Source organism: Nerophis lumbriciformis, linkage group LG08, assembly GCF_033978685.3.
Source record: "Nerophis lumbriciformis linkage group LG08, RoL_Nlum_v2.1, whole genome shotgun sequence".
In the NCBI taxonomy this organism is placed as follows: Eukaryota; Metazoa; Chordata; class Actinopteri; order Syngnathiformes; family Syngnathidae; genus Nerophis; species Nerophis lumbriciformis.
The window spans coordinates 45,354,011-45,376,486 of record NC_084555.2 but is presented as its reverse complement, the minus strand read 5'-3'; the positions used below and the strand labels follow the sequence as shown (position 1 = coordinate 45,376,486).

The 22,476-nt window shown below is 37.2% G+C and overlaps 1 protein-coding gene and 1 long non-coding RNA gene across 2 annotated transcripts in view; one reads left to right on the top strand and one right to left on the bottom strand.

The window, feature by feature from the left end:
* Positions 1 to 9,856, top strand: part of oip5 (opa interacting protein 5) — a 32,079-nt gene extending 22,223 nt beyond the window's left edge. The window contains exons 2-5 of the mRNA XM_061969026.2: positions 5,109 to 5,175; positions 9,092 to 9,214; positions 9,300 to 9,381; positions 9,446 to 9,856. Of these exons, the coding sequence (XP_061825010.1) occupies positions 5,109 to 5,175; positions 9,092 to 9,214; positions 9,300 to 9,381; positions 9,446 to 9,556 (383 nt within the window). The 3' untranslated portion in view covers positions 9,557 to 9,856. The remainder of the gene's footprint in view (positions 1 to 5,108; positions 5,176 to 9,091; positions 9,215 to 9,299; positions 9,382 to 9,445) is intronic.
* Positions 9,857 to 12,878: 3,022 nt separating this feature from the next.
* LOC133611871 (uncharacterized) lies at positions 12,879 to 22,180 on the bottom strand. Its single transcript, XR_009816062.1, has 2 exons — positions 21,794 to 22,180; positions 12,879 to 16,312 (listed from the first exon to the last, which is right to left on the bottom strand). It is a non-coding gene; the product is annotated as an uncharacterized lncRNA (long non-coding RNA).
* Between the last annotated feature and the right edge of the window lie 296 nt (positions 22,181 to 22,476).

The window sequence follows — 22,476 nt, the reverse complement described above, 5'->3', positions numbered from 1 at the left end:
AGTCCAGTCCATAGTGGATCTAGGATAATATTGTGAGAGTCCAGTCCATAGTGGATCTAACATAATAGTGAAAGTCCAGTCCATAGTGGATCTAGGATAATATTGTGAGAGTGCAGTCCATAGTGGATCTAACATAATATTGTGAGAGTCCAGTCCATAGTGGATCTAACATAATATTGTGAGAGTCCAGTCCATAGTGGATCTAGGATAATATTGTGAGAGTCCAGTCCATAGTGGATCCAACATAATAGTGAAAGTCCAGTCCATAGTGGATCTAGGATAATATTGTGAGAGTGCAGTCCATAGTGGATCTAACATAATATTGTGAGAGTCCAGTCCATAGTGGATCTAACATAATATTGTGAGAGTCCAGTCCATAGTGGATCTAACATAATATTGTGAGAGTCCAGTCCATAGTGGATCTAACATAATATTGTGAGAGTCCAGTCCATAGTGGATCTAACATAATATTGTGAGAGTCCAGTCCATAGTGGATCTAGCATAATATTGTGAGAGTCCAGTCCATAGTGGATCTAACATAATATTGTGAGAGTCCAGTCCATAGTGGATCTAACATAATATTGTGAGAGTCCAGTCCATAGTGGATCTAGGATAATATTGTGAGAGTCCAGTCCATAGTGGATCTAACATAATAGTGAAAGTCCAGTCCATAGTGGATCTAGGATAATATTGTGAGAGTGCAGTCCATAGTGGATCTAACATAATATTGTGAGAGTCCAGTCCATAGTGGATCTAACATAATAGTGAAAGTCCAGTCCATAGTGGATCTAACATAATATTGTGAGAGTCCAGTCCATAGTGGATCTAACATAATATTGTGAGAGTCCAGTCCATAGTGGATCTAGGATAATATTGTGAGAGTCCAGTCCATAGTGGATCTAACATAATAGTGAAAGTCCAGTCCATAGTGGATCTAGGATAATATTGTGAGAGTGCAGTCCATAGTGGATCTAACATAATATTGTGAGAGTCCAGTCCATAGTGGATCTAACATAATATTGTGAGAGTCCAGTCCATAGTGGATCTAACATAATATTGTGAGAGTCCAGTCCATAGTGGATCTAACATAATATTGTGAGAGTCCAGTCCATAGTGGATCTAGGATAATATTGTGAGAGTCCAGTCCATAGTGGATCTAACATAATAGTGAAAGTCCAGTCCATAGTGGATCTAGGATAATATTGTGAGAGTGCAGTCCATAGTGGATCTAACATAATATTGTGAGAGTCCAGTCCATAGTGGATCTAACATAATATTGTGAGAGTCCAGTCCATAGTGGATCTAACATAATATTGTGAGAGTCCAGTCCATAGTGGATCTAACATAATATTGTGAGAGTCCAGTCCATAGTGGATCTAGGATAATATTGTGAGAGTCCAGTCCATAGTGGATCTAACATAATAGTGAAAGTCCAGTCCATAGTGGATCTAGGATAATATTGTGAGAGTGCAGTCCATAGTGGATCTAACATAATATTGTGAGAGTCCAGTCCATAGTGGATCTAACATAATATTGTGAGAGTCCAGTCCATAGTGGATCTAACATAATATTGTGAGAGTCCAGTCCATAGTGGATCTAGCATAATATTGTGAGAGTCCAGTCCATAGTGGATCTAACATAATATTGTGATAGTCCAGTCCATAGTGGATCTAACATAATATTGTGAGAGTCCAGTCCATAGTGGATCTAACATAATATTGTGAGAGTCCAGTCCATAGTGGATCTAGGATAATATTGTGAGAGTCCAGTCCATAGTGGATCTAACATAATAGTGAAAGTCCAGTCCATAGTGGATCTAGGATAATATTGTGAGAGTGCAGTCCATAGTGGATCTAACATAATATTGTGAGAGTCCAGTCCATAGTGGATCTAACATAATATTGTGAGAGTCCAGTCCATAGTGGATCTAACATAATATTGTGAGAGTCCAGTCCATAGTGGATCTAACATAATATTGTGAGAGTCCAGTCCATAGTGGATCTAACATAATATTGTGAGAGTCCAGTCCATAGTGGATCTAACATAATATTGTGAGAGTCCAGTCCATAGTGGATCTAACATAATATTGTGAGAGTCCAGTCCATAGTGGATCTAGGATAATATTGTGAGAGTCCAGTCCATAGTGGATCTAACATAATAGTGAAAGTCCAGTCCATAGTGGATCTAGGATAATATTGTGAGAGTGCAGTCCATAGTGGATCTAACATAATATTGTGAGAGTCCAGTCCATAGTGGATCTAACATAATATTGTGAGAGTCCAGTCCATTGTGGATCTAACATAATATTGTGAGAGTCCAGTCCATAGTGGATCTAAGATAATATTGTGAGAGTCCAGTCCATAGTGGATCTAACATAATAGTGAAAGTCCAGTCCATAGTGGATCTAGGATAATATTGTGAGAGTGCAGTCCATAGTGGATCTAACATAATATTGTGAGAGTCCAGTCCATAGTGGATCTAACATAATATTGTGAGAGTCCAGTCCATAGTGGATCTAACATAATATTGTGAGAGTCCAGTCCATAGTGGATCTAACATAATATTGTGAGAGTCCAGTCCATAGTGGATCTAACATAATATTGTGAGAGTCCAGTCCATAGTGGATCTAGCATAATATTGTGAGAGTCCAGTCCATAGTGGATCTAACATAATATTGTGAGAGTCCAGTCCATAGTGGATCTAACATAATATTGTGAGAGTCCAGTCCATAGTGGATCTAGGATAATATTGTGAGAGTCCAGTCCATAGTGGATCTAACATAATAGTGAAAGTCCAGTCCATAGTGGATCTAGGATAATATTGTGAGAGTGCAGTCCATAGTGGATCTAACATAATATTGTGAGAGTCCAGTCCATAGTGGATCTAACATAATATTGTGAGAGTCCAGTCCATAGTGGATCTAACATAATATTGTGAGAGTCCAGTCCATAGTGGATCTAACATAATATTGTGAGAGTCCAGTCCATAGTGGATCTAACATAATATTGTGAGAGTCCAGTCCATAGTGGATCTAGGATAATGTTGTGAGAGTCCAGTCCATAGTTGATCTAACATAATATTGTGAGAGTCCAGTCCATAGTGGATCTAGGATAATATTGTGAGAGTCCAGTCCATAGTGGATCTAACATAATAGTGAAAGTCCAGTCCATAGTGGATCTAGGATAATATTGTGAGAGTGCAGTCCATAGTGGATCTAACATAATATTGTGAGAGTCCAGTCCATAGTGGATCTAACATAATATTGTGAGAGTCCAGTCCATAGTGGATCTAACATAATATTGTGAGAGTCCAGTCCATAGTGGATCTAACATAATATTGTGAGAGTCCAGTCCATAGTGGATCTAACATAATATTGTGAGAGTCCAGTCCATAGTGGATCTAGCATAATATTGTGAGAGTCCAGTCCATAGTGGATCTAGCATAATGTTGTGAGAGTCCAGTCCATAGTGGATCTAGGATAATGTTGTGAGAGTCCAGTCCATAGTGGATCTAACATAATATTGTGAGAGTCCAGTCCATAGTGGATCTAAGATAATATTGTGAGAGTCCAGTCCATAGTGGATCTAACATAATATTGTGAGAGTCCAGTCCATAGTGGATCTAACATAATAGTGAAAGTCCAGTCCATAGTGGATCTAACATAATATTGTGAGAGTCCAGTCCATAGTGGATCTAACATAATATTGTGAGAGTCCAGTCCATAGTGGATCTAACATAATATTGTGAGAGTCCAGTCCATAGTGGATCTAACATAATATTGTGAGAGTCCCGTCCATAGTGGATCTAGGATAATATTGTGAGAGTCCAGTCCATAGTGGATCTAACATAATAGTGAAAGTCCAGTCCATAGTGGATCTAACATAATAGTGAAAGTCCAGTCCATAGTGGATCTAACATAATATTGTGAGAGTCCAGTCCATAGTGGATCTAACATAATATTGTGAGAGTCCAGTCCATAGTGGATCTAGGATAATATTGTGAGAGTCCAGTCCATAGTGGATCTAACATAATAGTGAAAGTCCAGTCCATAGTGGATCTAACATAATATTGTGAGAGTCCAGTCCATAGTGGATCTAACATAATATTGTGAGAGTCCAGTCCATAGTGGATCTAACATAATATTGTGAGAGTCCAGTCCATAGTGGATCTAACATAATAGTGAGAGTCCAGTAAAATATATCAATATATTTTTAAACAAGATATGAATTAAGAAAATATCGTAATATCGATATCATTTATTTCACATCAAAATGACCATCCATCCATTTCCTTCCGCTTAATCCCTTCTGGGTGGCTGGGGGCGCTGGAGCCTATCTCAGCTACAATCGGGCGGAAGGCGTGGTACACCCTGGACAAGTCGCCACCTAATCACAGGGCTCAAAATGACCAAACGCCCGCTTTTTTTTATTGTGTTCCCCTCCATGGGTTACTAAACCCCTCCCCTTCCTTTCCTATGACGAGTCACGATTGGTTAGGGACAGGCCAATCAGAGGCAAGATAGGGCGGGTCATCGAACCAGGAAGGGAATTAAAAAGTGCCTGCCTGCAAATGTATTTTTGTATCTGAGTTTGATAGATTTTGTATTATTTGAACAGCTTATTTTACGTAGAAATAATATTTTTCTATTTTATTATGTAATTCTGTAAAACTTAAAAACGGTTTCTTTTCTGAGCTGTTAATACCCATCTTGACTAACTGGGTTAATAAAAGTCTTTACAGTACAGTTGTCATTCACTTCAATTTCACTGAGTATTGCTCAAAAATTAACATCTTTATATGTATACTTTCACCCAAAAATGTATCGAGATATATATTGAATATAGAGTTTAAGTAAAAATATATCGAGATATACTTTTCCGTCAATATCACCCAGCCCTACGTGTATTATATTTTCACAAATGGATTAAAGTTTTCACACTTGTGTTTTTGTTACGTTTTTTTGTCGTTATTTTTGCACTGGTGACAAAATTATCTATCATAGCATTTCAAGTGAACGAATACGGTATCTGTCTAGTATCGACGATCCGTATCGCCCGCCATTTGAATCGTGAGATAACGTCAACGAGAACTTTTGCTTTTTTGTTCAGGAGTCAGCGATGACGTGATAGTTAGCAGCGCGATGGAGTGTGGAGATAAAGGAGACATTGCTGACTGGTGAGTAGCAGCCTTAATGCTAGACGACAACCATGTAGCCAACGCGGCATTGTTTGGTGTTGGATCATGTATTCGTCACACTAGGGATGGGCAATATGGCTGAAAACTGTATCACCATACAAGTGTTTTATATCGGTCCAGATTGATAATTACCGTATTTTTTGGAGTATAAGTCGCTCCGGAGTATAAGTCGCACCGGCCGAAAATGCATAATAAAGAAGGAAAAAACATATATAAGTCGCACTGGAGTATAAGTCGCATTTTTGGGGGAAATATATTTGATAAAAGCCAACACCAAGAATAGACATTTGAAAGGCAATTTAAAATAAATAAATAAAGAATAGTGAACAAAAGGCTGAATAAGTGTACGTTATATGAGGCATAAATAACCAACTGAGAACGTGCCTGGTATGTTAACGTAACATATTATGGTAAGAGATTTATCATTTATCATTATAATTAAGAGTCATTCAAATAACTATAACATATAGAACATGCTATACGTTTACCAAACAATCTGTCACTCCTAATCGCTAAATCCCATTAAATCTTATACGTCTAGTCTCTTACGTGAATGAGCTAAATAATATTATTTGATATTTTACGCTAATGTGTTAATAATTTCACACATAAGTCGCTCCTGAGTATAAGTCGCACCGCCGGCCAAACTATGAAAAAAACTGCGACTTATAGTCCGAAAAACATGGTATTGATGTTTTTTATGACTTATTAAAAATAAGAACCAGGAGAAAAATATACAAAAATATGACTATAGTCGAGGTTTCTGTGGTTTATCTGTTATCCAGTGCTCAATACCGGGGTAGAGCGGAATATACAGTCGCAATCAAAAGTTTACATACACTTGTAGAGAACATAATGTCATGGCTGTCTTGAGTTTCCATGGTTAAACATACGCTAGCATTGATTGATTGAGACTTTTATTAGTAGGTTGCACAGTACAGTACATATTCCGTACAATTGACCACTAAATGGTAACACCCGAATAAGTTTTTCAACTTGTTTAAGTCGGGGTCCACTTAAATTGATTAATGATACAGATATATACTATCATCATAATACAGTCATCACACAAGATAATCATCAGAGTATATACCGTATCTTTCGGAGTATAAGTCGCTCCGGCCGAAAATGCATAATAAAGAAGGAAAAAAACATATATAAGTCGCACTGGAGTATAAGTCGCATTTTTTGAGGAAATGTATTTGATAAAAGCCAACACCAAGAATAGACATTTGAAAGGCAATTTAAAATAAATAAAGAATAGTGAACAACAGGCTGAATAAGTGTACGTTATATGAGGCATAAATAACCAACTGAGAACGTGCCTGGTATGTTAACGTAACATATTATGGTAAGAGATTTATCATTTATCATTATAATTAAGAGTCATTCAAATAACTATAATCGCTAAATCCCATGAAATCTTATATGTCTAGAGCAGGGGTGCTCATTACGTCGATCGCGAGCTACCGGTCGATCTCGGAGAGTGTGTCAGTCGATCACCAGCCAGCCATTAAAAAAATAGTCCTAAAAATGAGCGATCATAAATCTTCACTATGACGTCACTTTCGTCACTTGATTGACATTCACGGCACCCGAGGGTCTTCTGAGATGACGCTGGCTGCTGCCAGCTCATTAAAATTATCGACTGGAAGGCGAGAAACACTTTATTTCAACAGACTCTGGCGCGTACCTGTCGTCAACTCCAAAGACCGACTGCACAGTTGCACAATAAAAGCGCTACTTCCTCCTGCCTGCGCTACCAAAATAAGAGTCTCCGAAAGCTGGCGTGCACAAGCTAGCAAGCTACGGAGTTTGCCGACAATGTATTTCTTGTAAAGTGTATACAAAGGAGTACGGAAGCTGGATAAATAAAATGCCAAAAACCAACCACTTTCATGTGGTATTGGACAGAAAGGAGGACTTTTTTTCTCCTCCATTCGAAAATGCGGACCTTATTAGCACCACTGTCTGATTCCTATCAATGCAAGTCATCACAATCAGGTAATACACCAACTTATATTCTTGTCTTCATGAAAGAAAGGAATCTATATGTGTTAAACATGCTTGTATTATCTTTAAACACTTTTAACTTATTAACAATATTAACTATATGTGTTAAACATGCTTGTTTTATCTTTAAACACCTTTAACTTATTACCAATATTAACTATAAGTGTTAAACATGCTTGTATTATCTTTAAACACCTTTAACTTGTTAACAATATTAACTATATGTGTTAAACATGCTTGTATTATCTTTAAACACCTTTAACTTGTTAACAATATTAACTATATGTGTTAAACATGCTTGTATTATCTTTAAACACCTTTAATTTATTAACAATATTAACTATATGTGTTAAACATGCTTGCATTATCACTAAACATCTTTAACTTGTTAACAATATTAACTATATGTGTTAAACATGTTTGCATTATCTTTAAACACCTTTAACTTGTTAACAATATTAACTATATGTGTTAAACATGCTTGTATTATCATTAATCACCTTTAACTTGTTAACAATATTAACTATATGTATTAAACAAACTTGTATTTTCATTAAACACCTTTAATTTATTAACAATATTAACTATATGTGTTAAACATGCTTGTATTATCATTAAACACCTTTAACTTGTTAACAAAAACATATGTTTCATAAATAAGTAAATATAAATTATATATATGAATGAGGTAGATCCCCACGACTTGATCAATTGAAAAGTAGCTCGCCTGCAGAAAAAGTGTGAGCACCCCTGGTCTAGAGCAGGGGTCGGCAACCCGCGGCTCAAGAGCCGCATGCGGCTCTTTAGCGCCGCCCTAGTGGCTCTCTGGAGCTTTTTCAAAAATGTATGAAAAATGGAAAAAGATGAGGGGAAAAAATATATATTTTGTGTTAATATAGTTTCTGTAGGAGGACAAACATGACACAAACCTCCCTAATTGTTATAAAGCACACTGTTTATATTAAACATGCTTCACTGATTCCAGTATTTGGCGAGCGCCGTCTTGTCCTGCTAATTTTGGCGGTCCTTGAACTCACCGTAGTTTGTTTACATGCATAACTTTCTCCGACTTCTTTTTCTCTCTCATTTTGTCCACCAAACTTTCAACGTTGTGCGTGAATGCACAAAGGTGAGTTTTGTTGATGTTATTGACTTGTGTGGAGTGCTAATCGGGCATATTTGGTCACTGCATGAGTGCAAGCTAATCGATGCTAACATGCTATTTAGGCTAGCTATATGTACATATTGCATCATTATGCCTCATTAGAGGTCATTTAGTTTCCTTTAAGTCCTCTTAATTCAATTTATATCTCATGACACACTATCTGTATGCAATATGGCTTTTAATTTTTTGCGGCTCCAGATTTGTTTTTGTATTTTTGGTCCAATATGGCTCTTTCAACATTTTGGGTTGCCGACCCCTGGTCTAGTCTCTTACGTGAATGAGCTAAATAATATTTGATATTTTACGGTAATGTGTTAATTTCACACATAAGTCGCTCCTGAGTATAAGTCGCACCCCCGGCCAAACTATGAAAAAAACTGAGACTTACAGTCCGAAAAATACGGTACATTGAATTATTTACAATCCGGGGTGTGGGATGTGGTGGTTAGGTTTGGTTGATATCAACACTTCAGTCATCAACAATTGCATCATCAGAGAAATGGACATTGGAACAGTGTAGGTCTGACTTGGTAGGATATGTACAGCAAGTAGTGAACATAGTGAGCTCAGAAAGCATAAGAACAAGTATCTACATTTGATTATTTACAATCTGGGGAGGTGGGATGTGGAAGGGAGGGTGTTAGTTTAGGGTTGAAGTTGCCTGGAGGTGTAGCATGCATGGACGCTGTTTTAAAAAGGCAGTGTTGTGTTCCCCAGCATCTTCAGCAGCGTGAGGTGCCGCGAGTGTGGCATGATGGCGGGTAAAGTCCTCCACGCCGCTCCCCCGCACCTGGCTGATCTGCGCTCCTTGTTCCTGCTCCATAAGGCCAAGCTGCGATGGTGAGTCTGTCCCCATCCTCCCCCGCCGTGTGACTAATCGGTAACGGCGAGCGTGTGTGACTCCCCCCCCCCCCCCCCCCCGCAGTTACGTGCTGGACAGCAGCGCCATGGTGGAGGCCTCGTCGGTCTCCTTTGATGTGGTGCCCCTGGGGGAGGACCTCCACAAGGTACACGACGACATTGCTGGTGAAATCGACCTCCGTTGTTTGTTTTTTCTCATTTGTTCCGCAGTTGAGGGCGGAGTTTGAGTCTCTCTCTGATCAGATGACTCAAGTACAAGCTACCCGACGAAAGGCAGAAAAATCAGCCACCAGTGAAAAGAGCAGCAACTATTTTCACTAGCTAACATGGCATTTTAACATCATGCTAGGTTAACATATCCGCTGACGAGGAACTACACGACCAAACTTGCATCTTCTAAGTTTGAAGCCGACTGTTTATGCACCCGCCCCCTTTTTTGGGGCAGGAGGGTTACCTGTCAGACATCTTATAAGGAGAGTTTTTCCTTCATGACTCAAAAAGCAAGTGTTTGAGCACCTCTTCTCTTAAAGGTGGAGTAAAGAAGTGAGAGGGATGATATATATTTGTATGATATTACTGTGAGAACATCATTAAAGAAAGTCACTTTTGCACATTTTTGAATGCGACCTTTTTGGGTCTTCACAGGGTCTTGAATTATTGACCGACGGCTCCAATTACTTCACATCAAAATACTGCACTTTGGAAATCCTTTTGAGGAAAAATATTTGGTCTTTTTCAGGGTTTTGGGGGGAAAAAAGGGTATAAAACATTTTTAAAAACGTTATCGACAGACAGACCTAATGTCGATCTACAGATTTAAGCGTTAAAAAACAAACAAACTTATTTTTAACATTTTTATGACTGAAACCTTTCCGGGTCCCTTGAACCAAACTTGACTTGTGGTGTACCCTGCCTTCCGCCCGAATGCAGCTGAGATAGGCTCCAGCACCCCCCCGCGATCCCAAAAGGGACAAGCGGTAGAATATATCTATTTATATATATATATATAATATATATATATATATATATTTTTTTTTAATATATATATATTTTTTAATATATATATATATATATATTTTTTTTTAGATACATATATATATATTTTTTAGATATATGTATGTGTGTGTGTATATATATATATAAACACATCTATATATTATATATATACATACATTTTTTAAATATATATTTATAATATATATATATTTTTTTTTATATATATATATAGATATTGTATATATTTTTTTAATATATTTATATATATAATATACATTTATTTTTTTAATATATATATATAGATATCATATATATATATATATATTTTAATACATCTATATATATAATATAATTTTTTTTTTAAATATATATATATTTTTTATATATATATATTTTTATATATATAACAAATTTTTATAAATATATTTTTTTAGATATATATATATGTATGTATATATATATACACACACATATCTATATATAATATAAATGTTTTTTATATATATATATTTTTTTTTTAAATATATATATATATTTTTTTTAGATACACATATATATATATTTATTTATTTTTTAAATATATATATGTATGTGTATATAGATATATATATATAGATTTTTTTATATATATATATATATACACACACACAGGTAAAAGCCAGTAAATTAGAATATTTTGAAAAACTTGATTTATTTCAATAATTGCATTCAAAAGGTGTAACTTGTACATTATATTTATTCATTGCACACAGACTGATGCATTCAAATGTTTATTTCATTTAATTTTGATGATTTGAAGTGGCAACAAATGAAAATCCAAAATTCCGTGTGTCACAAAATTAGAATATTACTTAAGGCTAATACAAAAAAGGGATTTTTAGAAATGTTGGCCAACTGAAAAGTATGAAAATGAAAAATATGAGCATGTACAATACTCAATACTTGGTTGGAGCTCCTTTTGCCTCAATTACTGCGTTAATGCGGCGTGGCATGGAGTCGATGAGTTTCTGGCACTGCTCAGGTGTTATGAGAGCCCAGGTTGCTCTGATAGTGGCCTTCAACTCTTCTGCGTTTTTGGGTCTGGCATTCTGCATCTTCCTTTTCACAATACCCCACAGATTTTCTATGGGGCTAAGGTCAGGGGAGTTGGCGGGCCAATTTAGAACAGAAATGCCATGGTCCGTAAACCAGGCACGGGTAGATTTTGCGCTGTGTGCAGGCGCCAAGTCCTGTTGGAACTTGAAATCTCCATCTCCATAGAGCAGGTCAGCAGCAGGAAGCATGAAGTGCTCTAAAACTTGCTGGTAGACGGCTGCGTTGACCCTGGATCTCAGGAAACAGAGTGGACCGACACCAGCAGATGACATGGCACCCCAAACCATCACCCAACCATGCAAATTTTGCATTTCCTTTGGAAATCGAGGTCCCAGAGTCTGGAGGAAGACAGGAGAGGCACAGGATCCACGTTGCCTGAAGTCTAGTGTAAAGTTTCCACCATCAGTGATGGTTTGGGGTGCCATGTCATCTGCTGGTGTTGGTCCACTCTGTTTCCTGAGATCCAAGGTCAACGCAGCCGTCTACCAGCAAGTTTTAGAGCACTTCATGCTTCCTGCTGCTGACCTGCTCTATGGAGATGGAGATTTCAAGTTCCAACAGGACTTGGCGCCAGCACACAGCGCAAAATCTACCCGTGCCTGGTTTACGGACCATGGTATTTCTGTTCTAAATTGGCCCGCCAACTCCCCTGACCTTAGCCCCATAGAAAATCTGTGGGGTATTGTGAAAAGGAAGATGCTGAATGCCAGACCCAAAAACGCAGAAGAGTTGAAGGCCACTATCAGAGCAACCTGGGCTCTCATAACACCTGAGCAGTGCCAGAAACTCATCGACTCCATGCCACGCCGCATTAACGCAGTAATTGAGGCAAAAGGAGCTCCAACCAAGTATTGAGTATTGTACATGCTCATATTTTTCATTTTCATACTTTTCAGTTGGCCAACATTTCTAAAAATCCCTTTTTTGTATTAGCCTTGAGTAATATTCTAATTTTGTGACACACGGAATTTTGGATTTTCATTTGTTGCCACTTCAAATCATCAAAATTAAATGAAATAAACATTTGAATGCATCAGTCTGTGTGCAATGAATAAATATAATGTACAAGTTACACATTTTGAATGCAATTACTGAAATAAATCAAGTTTTTCAAAATATTCTAATTTACTGGCTTTTACCTGTATATTTTTAGATGTGTGTGTGTGTATATATATACACACACACACACATCTATATATATAATATATACATGTTTTTAATATATATATATATATGTGTATGTGTATATATACACACACATCTATATATTATACATACATTTTTTAAATATATATATATACATATATATAAAATATATATGTATATATATATATTTAAAATATATATATATATATATATATATATATATATATATATATATAAAATATATTATTTTGAAAATTCTAAATATCAAAAAGGCCTCCCCTTATGCTTTAATTTTTCAGTGTGCGGCCCTCAGTGGAAAAAGTTTGGACACCCTTGAGCTAAAGTGTTCTACGAGCAAGCGCTCATTTGTAGCTAGAAAAACAAACCAAAAAAAATCCACCAGGACTTGTTGTTGGCACCATGCTGCATTTTTATTAATACATGATAGTTATTATTGCTGCGTTTCTAATACGGAGTCTTCATTTGTTTGTACAAAAACCATTCAAGATGCTAACGTTAATATAAGCATGCCCCCTTACATCATTCTGGAGTGCATAGTTTTTTTCACTTTTACAGAGTCAGTCAACAATATCCTCATCTTCATTTTTGTTGACACACTTTTTTTGTGCGCCTTTTTGGGAGGGGAATAAAAGCTACAACATGCCTGCTACGATTACAAACAACCATCCTCGTTCACATGACAAAGTTGGATTATTGCATGCATTACAATCATGTCTGCTAAACCATGCATATGTTTTGTTTTTTTTAAACTCCATAATACCGCTACTATGTGCCTACTCGCAAAAAAAACTTCAAAAGTCCTTCAAAGCATTATGTATTTTAAAGACAGTGCAAGGCAGTACATAGAAAGTGCTTCTTTTTGGAATGATGGGTCGATAGGACATGTTTTGTAACAAATACAGGAAAACAAACATTTATCTACAGGGATAATCCCCAAATCCACTGAAAAGATGTGATTATATGAAGCTACAAGAGAGGGAGTAAAACATTGACACCCTCACACTATACTCATGCATTAATACTGCATTATTAGTAGTTCTACAAGCCTAATCCTGTACAATTTTATGGATTCCTTTCCCAAATAGTGGGGTTGTATATACACAACACAATGCCACTAGGAGGGGGAAAATAATACATTTTTAAATTCTAGTGAATGAATACTGCTACAATTATAATAGTTTTTGGAATAGAACCTTCTTTAAATACACTAATTATTAAACATGCATCAGTTAATTTAATTATATACTCTTATCACATTTGAACTATGCCTTTTTTTTTTAAGGGCAAATATTTACGGGATGCTTTCACACTTAAAAAAACGGGTGTATTTTGCTTCAATCAAATGGCGGGCCAAATGAGACAAAATTAAATAATTACCTGTGTATTAATTATGTAAATATTTAAATAAATGAATTAAATTGTGATAATAATACAAAATAATCAATTATTAACTCAATGATTACATTTTATTTTTAGAGATGTCCGATATCGGCCGATAAATGCTTTAAAATGTAATATCGGAAATTATCGGTATCGTTTTTTTATTATCGGTATCGGTTTTTTTTGTGTGTTTTTTTTATAAATCAACATAAAAAACACAATTAGTGCACCAACCCAAAAAACCTCCCTCCCCCATTTACACTCATTCACACAAAAGGGTTGTTTCTTTCTGTTATTGGGTTTCACTATGTAAAGCGCTTTGAGTCACTAGAGAAAAGCGCTATATAAATATAATTCACTTCTGTTATGAATATTCTGGTTCCTACATTATATATCAATATATATCAATAGTCTGCAAGGGATACAGTCCGTAAGCACACATGATTGCGCGTGCTGCTGGTCCACTAATAGTACTAACCTTTAACAGTTAATTTTACTCATTTTCATTAATTACTAGTTTCTATGTAACTGTTTTTATATTGTTTTACTTTCTTTTATATTCAAGAAAATGTTTTTAATTTATTTATCTTATTTTATTTGATCAATTTCTTTAAAAAGGACCTCATCTTCACCATACCTGGTTGTCCAAATTAGGCATAATGTGTTAATTCCACGACTATATAGATCAGTATCGGTTGATATCGGCATAGGTTGATATCGGTATCGATTAATTAAGAGTTGGACAATATCGGATATCGGCAAGAAGCCATTATTGGACATCCCTAGTTATTTTACATAAAATTGACATCTATGTATTTAGGCCCTACGTACCATCTGTTGACGTGTTAGTAAATAACAATTCTATGCGACCGAGCCACGTGACATCGCTCTCTTCTCCCATTGGTCAACGTAATGAAGTAAACAGGAAGACCATTTGGCTTTTTTTTGACACCTCGAAACAATTATATGAACCGTTAAGCAAAATCGGGTAAATAATCCCTCAGCCTTAACCCACTAAAAAAGAAGAAATAATTTTTTAACCTTAGACTTTAGGTAATTATTATTGAAGTTATAAATGAGGTACATATGCGACGTTCCTTCGCAAAAAGAAACAAGGAAATATAACTACATCACGTGACCGGAAGAAGGTCGGAGTAGCAAATAAAACAGCAAAAACTATTGTTTTTTTTTGACAACTTAAATAATTATAAAACTGTCAAGCATAATAGTATAGATAAGGATATAGTTGATGATAAATAAATCTCTAACACACTAAAAAGAGGAATGAAAGCAAACTGACCGCCTGACTCAGCAAAAAAAACAGCACGAGTGTCCTTTACGTCACTTACTTCGTCTTTCCGGTGTGAGAAGGAGAACAATTTCTCGGCGACGTCCTCTTTAATTAAGTGCTCGGCTATTTAGTGGAGTACTGCGGTCTGCTCGTATGTTCCTATGTTTGTTGAAGTTATCAATAAAGGACACGTTAGCGACGTCCCTTCTTCCTGTTTATGATAGCGACGTTCCTTCTCGCCGTTAATGAGCACCGCTAGCCAATAGGAAAAGAGAACAACGTCACGTGGCGTACTGTGACGCATTAAAGTACACTGGGTTTTTTTTGGACCGGTGTGAGCTGAAACTAAATGTTTCCAAACCCATTCGGGTCTAAAAAAAAATTAAAAAGGCGAATTTTAAGTGTGAAATCAGCCCTAAAAAGTCCAAAAGTGTTGTTCGTTGTGCTCACTACTGCCCATGAAGCATAAATCGATCACTACTGGTCATGCATGGTGACTACATTCTAGAGGGCCTCAAATGAGCTCTAATGTGAGACTATACAAATCTTTAATGGAAGACGTTGGTGATTTTGTTGCTTTGTCAAACAACGTGTCACTCGTTTACACAATATACAGCTTGGTCAACAACATGACAGTTTAGATTCAATATTGCACACATCCCGGATCGCTTCTGATACAAAAAGTACCTTTTTTGAAATCAGGAAAAGGTGGCCTGGCACAGCATCATGAAATGGGGTAAGAATGTCAAAAGACGACCAAACCAGGAGACTAATTCCGTTTCTAGCAAAGAAGATGACAAAAAAACCGCAGATAATTTTGTGTAAAAAAACAACAAAACAAAAGTGCTCATTAATTTTGTTTCTGCTGCTTAGCATTATGTTGGCTAGGAGGTAGCACTGATGTTGATGATGAGCTGCTACAGTATTTTGTGTCTTTACAGGAAAAACGATTGAAATAAAACAAACTATGTTTGACTCAACATCCTCACTCTGGTGGAGGCCTGGGGGGGCTGAAGAAACCCCCCTCGCTCAGGCCCCGACCTCCCCATGGAGGTCATGTTCACAGTTCACCACAGACCAGCGAGGCAGCGGCGGTCCGAGCGCAGTCCGTCCAGTCTGGATCAGGCGCCCTCGCCAGTGCATCCATCCTGGAATAACATTTTATGATTTTAATATTATTATCACAAGTGGGTAGAGTTGCCAAAATTGTACTCATATAAGAGTACAGTTACTTGAATGCAGTGCTTTTCAATTACAAACCCCGTTTCCATATGAGTTGGGAAATTGTGTTAGATGTAAATATAAACGGAATACAATGATTTGCAAATCCTTTTCAACCCATATTGAGTTGAATGCACTACAAAGACAAAATATTTAATCTTCAAACTCATAAACTTTTTTTTTTTTTTTGCAAATAATAATTAACTTAGAATTTCATGGCTGCAACACGTGCCAAAGTAGTTGGGAAAGGGCATGTTCACCACTGTGTTACATGGCCTTTCCTTTTAACAACACTCAGTAAACGTTTGGGAACTGAGGAGACACATTTTTTAAGCTTCTCAGGTGGAATTCTTTCCCATTCTTGCTTGATGTACAGCTTAAGTTGTTCAACAGTCCGGGGTCTGCGCTGTCGTATTTTACGCTTCATAATGCGCCACACATTTTCAATGGGAGACAGGTCTGGACTGCAGGCGGGCCAGGAAAGTACCCGCACTCTTTTTTTACGAAGCCACGCTGTTGTAACACGTGCTGAATGTGGCTTGGCATTGTCGGCGCTTAGATGGCAGCATATATTGTTCTAAAACCTGTATATACCTTTCAGCATTAATGGCGCCTTCACAGATGTGTAAGTTACCCATGTCTTGGGCACTAATACACCCTCATACCATCACAGATGCTGGCTTTTCAACTTTGCGACTATAACAATCCAGATGGTTCTTTTCCTCTTTGGTCCGGAGGACACGATGTCCACAGTTTCCAAAAACAATTTGAAATGTGGACTCGTCAGACCACAGAACACTTTTCCACTTTGTATCAGTCCATCTTAGATGAGCTCAGGCCCAGCGAAGCCGACGGCATTTCTGGGTGTTGTTGATAAATGGTTTTCGCCTTGCATAGGAGAGTTTTAACTTGCACTTACAGATGTAGCGACCAACTGTATTTAGTGACAGTGGTTTTCTGAAGTCTTCCTGAGCCCATGTGGTGATATCCTTTAGAGATTGATGTCGGTTTTTGATACAGTGCCGTCTGAGGGATCGAAGGTCACGGTCATTCAATGTTGGTTTCCGGCCGTGGAGTGATTTCTCCAGATTCTCTGAACCTTTTGATGATATTATGGACCGCAGATGTTGAAATCCCTAAATTTCTTGCAATTGCACTTTGAGAAACGTTGTTATTAAACTGTTTGACTATTTGCTTACGCAGTTGTGGACAAAGGGGTGTACCTCGCCCCATCCTTTCTTGTGAAAGACTGATCATTTTTTGGGAAGCTGTTTTTATACCCAATCATGGCACCCACCTGTTCCCAATTTGCCTGTTCACCTGTGGGATGTTCCAAATAAGTGTTTGATGAGCATTCCTCAACTTTATCAGTATACCTTTACCAACTTCTTTGTCACGTGTTGCTGGCATCAAATTCTAAAGTTACTGATTTGCAAAAAAAATTGTTTTTATCAGTTTGAACATCAAATATGTTGTCTTTGTAGCATATTCAACTGAATATGGGTTGAAAATGATTTGCAAATCATTGTATTCCGTTTATATTTACATCTAACACAATTTCCCAACTCATATGGAAACGGGGTTTGTACTTGAATGCAGTGCTTTTCAATTATTTACTATCACACCACCCCTAAGGGACGGAATTTTTTTTCAAATTTCACAGCCCTGAAGTGGGGCGGTATAGCTCGGTTGGTAGAGTGGCCGTGCCAGCAACTTCAGGGTTGCAGGTTCAATCCCCGCTTCCGCCATCCTAGTCAATGCCGTTGTGTCCTTGGGCAAGACACTTTACCCGCCTGCTCCCAGTGCCACCCACACTGGTTTAAATGTAACTTAGATATTAGGTTTCACAATGTAAAGCGCTTTGAGTCACTTGAGGAAAAAGCGCTATATAAATATAATTCACTTCACTTCACTGGGCTGATAAAATCATATAAGTACACTGCAAAAAGTCAGTGTTCAAAAACAAGAAAAAAAAAATTAGGGGTATTTTATTTGAACTAAGTAAAATTATCTGCCAATAGAACAAGAAAATTTGGCTTGTCAAGACTTTCCAAAACAAGTAAAGTTAGCGAACCTCAATGAACCCAAAAATACCTTAAAATAAGTATTTTTTCACTAATAACAAGTGCACTTTACTTGGCAGAAAAAAAAGAGACCTTTTTGCTCAATATGTTGAAAAATATTCTTAAATTAAGTAAATGCTAGTGCCATTATCTTGACATAATGATATGCGCTCGGCATCATGATTTTTTTTTTCATGCTTGAAATAATAAATTATTACTTTGAAAAAGTAGTTTTATACTTGTGAGTGTTGATGACACAGCTTTGCAACACTTGATATTCTAGTTTCATGCATGTTTTACTCAATATAGGTCATCAAATCTCAGCAACAAGCTGTAATATCTTACAGAGATCATTTAGAACCAAAACCCTTAAAACAAGTAAATCACTAACATAAAATCTGCTTAGTGAGAAAAGGTATCTTATCAGACAAAAAATAAGCAAATATCACCCTTATTTGAGATATTTAATCTTACTTACATTTCAGTTTTTGCAGTGTATATATTCCGTTTTGTCTGATCATCCATTTTACTGGCGTGTTACAGGTACTGTTTGGAAACAATTAAGTTATGCAAATAAACATTTACAAAATATTTCTCATATTACAACGGTGCGGCTAATATACGGAAACGTAATTTTTTTCTTCAAAAATTTAGTGGGTTCGGTTCATATATGTATAGTCTGGAAAATATGGTACTTTTTGTAGAATAAATTGTTCAATTTCAATTCTCATCACATTTTATCATTTTAGACAGCCTTATAATAATAATAATAGGATCTGGGAGGATTTTTCTCGAAAAAAAAGGGTCCTAATAGAGCAGACCTGGCCCGCCAGACATTCCCAAATAATTTTTTTTAGATCTTTAAGATGGAACCTGTCGCTGCCATTATGATGTGCAGTGATGTTTCCAAATTACCGTAAATCTTGAGCTATACAAAGTATTTCAAATGGTTGGAATCTGCGCTTTTGCATAATATACTAGTTACTATGGTAATCTAATTAGTTACTATGGTAATCTACGTCACAGCAGCTCAGACGAGGCACCAAGCAGTGTGGGTGGGGAGCGTTTCCACAGTGTTTTTCAGAGCGAGCCTGAAATGCGCGTGTCAGGGACAGACGCAGAGGGAGTTTTTTACAACAAAGTTCTAAAGCTTAGTGATGTATCAGATGTATCAGATTGTAGTTTTTTTTTTTAAAACTTCACGTTCATATTTTGCTGCATTTTTGTTGCATTTTGTTTTATTGTAAAATATGTCAATCGAGAGGGGGTGTGACGTTCATATGTTGTCAATATTCAGTGTTGTATCGTTCATAGTAGAGATGTCCGATAATATTGGACTGCCGATATTATCGGCCGATAAATGCTGTAAAATGTAATATCGGAAATTATCGCTATCGGTTTCAAAAAGTAAAATTTATGACTTTTTAAAACGCCGCTGTGTACACAGACGTAGGGAGAAGTACAAAGCGCCAATAAACCTTAAAGGCACTGCCTTTTCGTGCCGGCCCAGTCACATAATATCTACGGCTTTTCACACACTCAAGTGAATGCAAACCATACTTGGTCAATAGCCATACAGGTCACACTGAGGGTGGCCGTATAAACAACTTTTTTTTTTTTTTCCCAACTTTTTTTATTGACATTTTCAAATAGACAGAAAAAAGTGCAAGTCGAAACAGTACAATTTTAAAGTCAGTAAATTATTCACACCCTTCCCCTTAAAACCCAAACCACCCACCCACCCTCCCACCAACGAGGGACAAATGGCACAATTATATAACAAGTAAGACGACAAAGACAGACACATTCTCACACACACACACACACACATACGAGGCAAGAGACAGACAGACGGGCTGAAAAGAAGAGAGAGGGAGAAAAAAAAAAAATATATATATATATATATATAAAAAAATATATATATATATAATAATAATAATAAAATACAAATAAACATTTAATAATAATAATATATAATACAATTAAAAATAAATAAATAATAATAATAATAAATAAAAGGGAGATTATTCCTCATCTGCGTCTGGGCATAGGTCAAGAGAGTTGACATACAGCAAAAAAGGACTCCATGAGCTTTCAAATGCATGAGCCGAGCCTTTTAGCGAAAACCTAAGTTTTTCCAGTTTTAGATTGTAGAGAACCTCTCTAATCCAACGGCCGTGTGATGGGGGGCGAGCCAGCTTCCAATTAAACAAGATCAATCGCCTGGCCAGCAAGGTCGTAAAAGCAACAGCACGTTTTAGTGGTACCGGGCACATGTTATCGGGGCATACGCCAAAAATGGCTGATAATGCGTTGGGAGGAAAGTTTTGACCGTATGCTTTTCCAATTGTGTCAAAAATGTCCTCCCAAAAAGGAACATAGTTTAGAGCAGGACCAGAACATATGGACGTGATCAGCCGGAGATTGTTTGCATCTATTGCAGGTATTGCTAACGGTGGGGTAGATTTTGGATAGTTTTGAATTAGTGCCGTATAAACAACTTTAACACTGTTACAAATATGCGCCACACTGTGAACCCACACCAAACAAGAATGACAAACACATTTCGGGAGAACATCCGCACCGTAACACAACAGAACAAATACCCAGAATCCCTTGCAGCACTAACGCTACAATATATACCCCCCGCCACCCCCACCCCGCCCACCTCAACCTCCTCATGCTCTCTCAGGGAGAGCATGTCTCAAATTCCAAGCTGCTGTTTTGAGGCATGTTAAAAAAAATAATGCACTGACTTCAATAATAAATATGGCAGTGCCATGTTGGCATTTTTTTCCATAACTTGAGTTGATTTATTTTGGAAAACCTTGTTACATTGTTTAATGCATCCAGCGGGGCATCACAACACAATTAGGCATAATAATGTGTTAATTCCACGACTGTATATATCGGTATGTGTTGATATCGGAATCGGTAATTAAGAGTTGGACAATATCGGAATATCGGATGTCAGCAGAAAAGCCATTATCGGACATCTCTAGTGTCAATACTGCAACATTTTCTTGTTACATTTCACCGGTATACTCTTTTATTCCACATTTAATGGGGTGTTTTGTAACAGTATGTTTAAAAATGTTCAGCGGGCCGCACTCTGGACACCCCTAGTCTACTTGTATTGTGAATGTGTATTTTATATTGTACTGTATTTTGGAAATAATATATATCGTCTTTACATTTATTTTATTAGAGTGCTTTTTAACATGGAATGAACCAAAAAAAAGTAATTGATCACTGATCAGTATTTGGCTACAAATCAATGTATTGGAGGAGGGTTGGCAGACGTCACTACAATAATGAAGTACATGGTTTAGAAAAGTGACTTACCTTAAAGGTAAGTGGTGATGATGCAGAAGAAGGATGCTGCAGAGGATGAGGATGATGATGATGATGAAGAGATGTTTGCAGCAGCTTAGCACACACTGCTAAACAATGGCTGGAGGACTTCTTCTTCCACGGTCACACCGACCGCTTTGTTCGCTTTCCGTCTTGTCAAACGACTAAACCCCGTCGAGGAAGTGTCTGTAATTGAAACACAGACCTTCTCCGCAGAAGGGGAAAGGGGCAAAGGGAGTCCGGGAACAAAACGCGTCCCCTCCCGCTCCTCTGCTACGCCATTGTCACTCGTCGAGTGGCGCTGGTTAGCGGGAAGAGCGCGATGATTGGTCTGCGGGGCTGTCAGTCAAACGTAAGCCCCACCCCGGAAGCACTCAAACGTTGACTTGGTTGTCTATGAATGTTCTGTCATTTCAGGGCCTTTAATCGATCGCAAATGGACTGTTTGGTTTGTCTTGGAAGACGTATCGCCTCTCATCCGAGTAGGCGTCATCAGTAAGTGCTCGAAAACGTCTTCCAAGACAAACCAAACGATCGATTGAAGGCCCCGAGATGTCATAACGTAGTTTTGACGCTAGAGGTCAGCAAAGCATTCATTCGCGAATTAGTTTTTTTATTATTACATTTTGTATTTTAATATACCTATTTCTTTTAAAGTTCAAAATTTGATACGC